Consider the following 6,000-nt stretch of genomic DNA (forward strand, 5'->3'; position numbering starts at 1 on the left):
ACTCGTCAGTTAAGCCTTAGGCTCGTCCGATAAACCATACATTCATCCGCCGAGCCTTGAGGTTATACGATAAGCCTTATGGTCGTCCGATGAGCCTTAAGGTCGTCCGATGAGCCTTAAGGTTGTCCGATGAGCCTTTAGGTCATCCGATGAGGCTAAAGGTCATTCGATAATCCATACACTAGTCCAATGATCAATACGCTCCTTCGATGAGCCATACACTCGTCCCATAAGCCATACGCTCACCCGATAAGCCTTAACATCGTCCGATAAGCCTTTAGGTAGTCTAAAAAAAATTAAAAAATATAAAAATACCATATTGTGAGGACATGTCCTCGCAATAGGTAATATATAAAAACTAAATACTAGGGTTTTTTTCATTTTGGTGGGAACCGAAAAAATCAAACTTAGAAAAATATATTTAAAAAATAATAATTATAGCCTATTGTGAGGACATGTCCTCCCAATAGAAGTCTTAAAAAATTAAATACTCACTTTGTTCATTTTGGTGGGAACTGAAAAAATCAAACTTAAAAAGTCAGATTAAAAAAATTAATTTATATCATATTGTGAGGACATGTCCTCTCAATAGGTGTCCTCGCAATAGGTTACCTTAAAAATCAAGCATCTTTACATTTTCTTCACTTTTCATCATCAAACCCCACCCCAACCCACTCCGTAAAATGACGAAGATAAACCTCCAAAATCATTCATTTCTTCACCAAAAATCACGAATAAGAGCTTAATCTCAAACCCTTTCGATCCCTAATCTATTATAACCATTCATTTCACGTTTCAATCCACAAAATTTGAGGTAATCGTCATTTTTCCTTTACTTTATGTAGTTAAGGTTTTAGTTAAAATCTTGCTAGTTTCTTTGATAAATCGAATAATCTTTGTTGCTACATATGCTCTATATGATTGTAAATGCATTGTATGAAAGCTATTCACTTGATTTTATATGAATTAGCAAGAATGATTCGGTCAAATTTTGTAGACTTTTGTTTTTGGTTGAAAATTTTCATATTTTGAATAAAGTGGTTTGTTTGATGATAGTTTAATTATTATGAGAAGCTTTGAAATGTTAAATCATAAGAAGTGCTTGTATTAAGTATTAATATTGAAAGTTGATTTTTTGTTGATTATTGATTTTGACCATTAAAATTGTTTAACTAGTTGGTGACTAAACTTATTTTAAGCACTACAACATATTTAGGATCTTGTTGTGTTGATTGAGCCTTAGTTTAACAAGATTATGTTTATATTGTAAAAATTAAAGTAGGTTTCTAATTAGTTAGTTTCTAGGAGCTTATGGCTAAAACAAATGGTAAGTTAGCTAGTTAGTAATCAACTAATGAATTGAGTGTAGTTTATATCACTTAGAAAATAGCATGTATCATTTACTTATATGTTGGTTATACGTATGTATTATATGTATTATTTAATATTTTTGATTTATGTTGTTTGGATCACCTTAGAGTTTGTTTACTTGTATTTTAATTTTTTATGTACCACTAGAATATCATGGTGGTAATGAGGTGATCCCTTATAGTCACGTTCAAATCATCATTTAAGGTATGTATGTAGCACAAGAATATCATGAATTGATTATCATTAACATTTGTTGTTGAAAATTTTCATTATGTCATTCAGGTTTCGCAGCTACTAGGTCGGCCCATTATGTTTGTAAGTAATAAAGTATCTCTTCGTTGTATTTAAGTATGTATGTATGTAAATATGTATTTAACATTGAGTATTTTTTGTGTTTTTAACTGCACTCGGAGCGAGGATGATGTCGAGGATGAGTCGAATTGAACATCATACCATTCTCGATTCTTCATATATGTTTCCGTCCTCATTGATGGTCGGTTCAATCAATACTCGCGATATGGGACTATCCTGTTGAAGGGAGTGACTCAACTACAAGACGCAAGTAATTCTTTTAACTTAGAACGTAAAATATAATAAAAGGTCCTCATTGTATATGTGTTTTACGTATAGATATTTATACCTACATAGGTAAAGTCAGTGCTTGGGAAAATTAGTACCGTCAAGAGAAGAAATGTGATACTCCGTAAAATGGTGAAGGCATTGAAGGCACAATGACGAGGACTAGAAAGTTTAATGTATTATTCCGAGGTTGTTATTTTGTTTTAAACTTTTAGTTTTCGAATTAGAAGTTTTAAACTTGTAATTTTTAACATGCAAAACTATATATTGTATTTAATGATATATAACGTTATTTATTTAGTTGTTGATATTGACGATGTTGATGTTATTAATATTGTATTGTTGATAATCTGGAAATCATGAAACTGGAAAAACGACCCGACAAACTGGGATATAAGCTGCAAATACAACAGCTTTCTGATTCATTTACAGCTTACCTATTGTGAGGACACGTCCTGACAATAGGAATATTGCGAGGACACGATTTCCATTTGAAAAAACAAATTAATTAACCTATTGTGAGGACATGTTCCCACAAATTTTTTTTTGTATTAATGTAATTATGTTTGTATATGTAAGTATGTATGTATTTATGTTTGTATTTATGTATTTTTGTGGATGATGGTTTTTTTAATTATTTATCTATCGTGAGGACATTGTCCTCACAATAGGTATTTAACGTTTCATTTTCATTTTCATTTTTCTTTTAAAAATGTTATAGCGTGAACATAGTCGTCACAATTGACCTATTGCGTCGGGCCTATAGCGAGGACTCTATTGTGAGGACAAGTTCTCACAATAAACCTATTGTGAGGACTTTTGCACCTATTGTGAGGACTTTTGTCCTCCCTAAAGGATCATATTCTTGTAGTGTTAATTAACATATAATTCAACATCATCACCACAAGATATGTACAAGTACTAACTGAAATTTATGACATCTATATATGGACATCAAATTAATAATCAATAACCTAATTAGCCAGTTAATAGCTCGCTTGTTGCCGGGAAAAACATATTTGTGCTAAACTCTTGTTGTCCACCATCCATCATCCAAAAACTATTGAGTGAGTAATCCCATACTTGAGGTGATACACCATTACTATAACGATCAAACACCGGTTTAATACCTTCATTTTCTAACAAATCTAAATCTTTCCATATCTCATCCATCGAATAAATCCCCTCTTGTTCCTCATTATTAACTTTATTATGCTTAGTCATGGTATTATTATTATTGTTACTTTTGCTTATGGCACAAGACACCAATTCAATTCCACCGGTATCGTAAAAGCTTCGTTCTTTAGTCTCATCCATGGGCATTGAATCAACCGTTGGATCGTTAGTACAAGTTGATGATGTTGATGAACTATTGGAGAACGATGTTGATGGAGAAATACACTTTTTGTGCTCTTGTGCTTTCTTTCTCATGTGAGTTCTCCAATAATTCTTGATTTCATTATCAGTGCGCCCTGGTAATTTTCTAGCAATTCTTGACCATCTGCATTATTAATCATGGTATTATGTTGGTATTAAGAGAACTAATCTAGAACATAAAAATTAAAAAATTAACAATGACTAGGGTACTAATATCCTTATAAGAAGTCTCATGTTAAACAGACATCGACAACATGTGTAGGGGTGACTAAGGAAAGGGTAAAAAAAATCATGAGATAACGCGATTAGGTCGTATAAATCCGAGTAAATAATCCCCCTCCCGACTAGTATAATCATGAAAAATTTTAGCCGTTCTCGGTTCTTAAATTGTATATATCATCAAAATTAACAATAAAGGTATTTATTCAAACTACAAACATGGTTAGGTCTAGAATCATAAAGTATATTTAGGTTTCCATATGAAATTTCATATATCTATACTGCAATCTAAAAATATGTACTATTAGCATGAAAGAGCTTTTATAAAGATAATCCTTGCAAATCATAATATATATATATATATATATATATATATATATATATATATATATATATATATATATATATATATATATATATATATATAGTGGTAGGATCAAGAGAGGGAAGTAACCAATCAGGGAAGCAAAAACTTTTTTTTTTTTTTCGTTTTTTGAAAAAACTTTGTTCACGAATATTATAGATGAGATGAAAATATGAACATTTAGTAGAGACACTTTGTGATAAATATTTTTATTTTGGCGGAAAAACGCTCGAAGAAGTAATATATAACAATTATCGTGTTTTTCGAGCGTATGTTGAGGTTTTAGCTATTGGGGTTTAGATATTAGGGTTTATAGGGTTTAGATATTAGGGTTTAGAAATTTAGGGTTTAGGTTTAGATTTAGGGTTTAGATTTAGGATTTAGATTGAGTTTTTGACACGAAAGGTTTAGAGTTTAGGGTTTAGGGTTTGGTGTTTTGGGTTTATTCCATAAACCCAAAACACCAAACCCTAAACCCTAAACCGGGCTAAATTTTACTTCACAAAACATGAAGAAAAAAAACGTTCATATTCTTCATGAACAATATTATCTTGAATGTTATTTTTGTCGATCATTTTTCCGCCTAAATAATAACTTTCATCACGAAGTGTGTCTTCTAAATGTTCATATTTTCGTGTGATCTTGATGCCGGAAAAAAAAATTCCAAAAAAAACTGAAAAAATTTTTTTTTTTTTGCTTTCCCCGCTTCCCCATTGATCCTGCCCCTATATATATATATATATATATATATATATATATATATATATATATATATATATATATATATATATATATATATATATATATATATATAATGACTGAATGTCCAATTATACACATATAGTACTTTACTTGTGATGTATATACACTTTTAATCCATCACTTATAGCATCTTACACTTTGTTGTACGTGAAAAAATTAAAATCAATTAAATAAACTTAATTGTTTCTTATTATATTAAAGAATAATTGGACCATAGCATATTAATCTAATGAATGAATCAGCATATAAACTTTAATACAATATAGAATGATGGGCAGTCATCTAAAAAGAATATAGAACAAGGAACAAAACTATACATGATTATACTCTAATTAAACAATATTAAGATATAATTATTAAAAATATTAATTTGGAATTTGGAATCAAAATAAAAAGATCAAACCTATTTCCCCATTTAGAATGGTACTCGAGAACAAGCTTCTCTTCTTGAGGAGTCATCCTTCCTCTTTTCAAGCCAGGATGAAGATAATTCACCCATCTTAGTCTGCAACTTTTTCCGGTTCTTTTTAAACCTGATATACGTAAAATTTCACAAAAAAAATTCCCCCAAAAAATTGTTTGGGGTAAAACAAAAGTGAAAAAAGTTAAAATCTTTTTTTTTTTTTTTGAAAAATAGAAAAATAATTTTTTTTGGCTTTCTCCTTGAACAAATATGGTAACCCTAGGTAACTAAACCTAATATTTGATATTTCTATTTCTATCTCCCGCCACCTTCAAACCTGAAACTTTTGCTATGAAATCCCATCGTCGATCACCGAACATGTTCACGTAAAAAACCAATTGAACATCTTCGTGTTCGGTCCATGGACCTTTTCTTAAGTTTTCATCTTCTTGATCTATATTATTCATGTTTATTTTTTTGTAGAATATGAAGCTTTTTGTGTATTGTGTTTGCAAGTGCTGGGCACCAATTGTTTGATATTTATAGTCGTATATGGTATTTGGTTTTAGTGGGCATAGAGTGGAGAGTGGAATTTTGTGATAATGTTTTTAACTCTTAAAGCAAAATGCATCGACGTGTGCTGCGCACGTGCCGGCTAGAAACTATTCTAGCCGTTAATCTTTCTAATTATGGCGTACTCATTGTAACAAATGAAATCTAATATTGGATTCTAACATGACTCCCAAGACATGATCAAAAGATTAGAAAAAATAATCATAGTGATATTATGTGTGCTGTAAAAAATAATTTTGTTTGATAACTTAAATTTTATTTTGGCAGTACAGATAACTCTCATTTTGAGACAAAGATCGTTTTCAACAATAAATGATTTATACTATATATCTAATAACATAATATTTTGACA

At 30.4% G+C, this 6,000-nt stretch overlaps 1 protein-coding gene across 1 annotated transcript; it reads right to left on the reverse strand.

The window, feature by feature from the left end:
* Positions 1-2,829: 2,829 nt before the first annotated feature.
* On the reverse strand, positions 2,830-5,575 carry LOC139876437 (transcription factor MYB48-like). Its single transcript, XM_071863745.1, has 3 exons — positions 5,413-5,575; positions 5,076-5,205; positions 2,830-3,451 (listed from the first exon to the last, which is right to left on the reverse strand). The coding sequence occupies exons 1-3, from the start codon at positions 5,540-5,542 to the stop codon at positions 2,929-2,931; spliced, it is 783 nt and encodes a 260-aa protein (XP_071719846.1). The 5' UTR covers positions 5,543-5,575; the 3' UTR covers positions 2,830-2,928.
* Positions 5,576-6,000: the final 425 nt, after the last annotated feature.

The sequence above is a fragment of the Rutidosis leptorrhynchoides genome, chromosome 11 (assembly GCF_046630445.1).
Source record: "Rutidosis leptorrhynchoides isolate AG116_Rl617_1_P2 chromosome 11, CSIRO_AGI_Rlap_v1, whole genome shotgun sequence".
Taxonomy (NCBI): Eukaryota; Viridiplantae; Streptophyta; class Magnoliopsida; order Asterales; family Asteraceae; genus Rutidosis; species Rutidosis leptorrhynchoides.

Excerpts from the sequence above, each read along its gene's own strand:
- LOC139876437 (XM_071863745.1), bottom strand. The coding sequence starts at position 5,542 with ATGAATAATATAGATCAAGAAGATGAAAACTTAAGAAAAGGTCCATGG. Across the intron at positions 5,206-5,412 it reads TTTCATAGCAAAAGTTTCAG|GTTTAAAAAGAACCGGAAAA; the intron begins GTTTGAAGGTGG and ends TACGTATATCAG. Across the intron at positions 3,452-5,075 it reads CATTCTAAATGGGGAAATAG|ATGGTCAAGAATTGCTAGAA; the intron begins GTTTGATCTTTT and ends TTAATAATGCAG.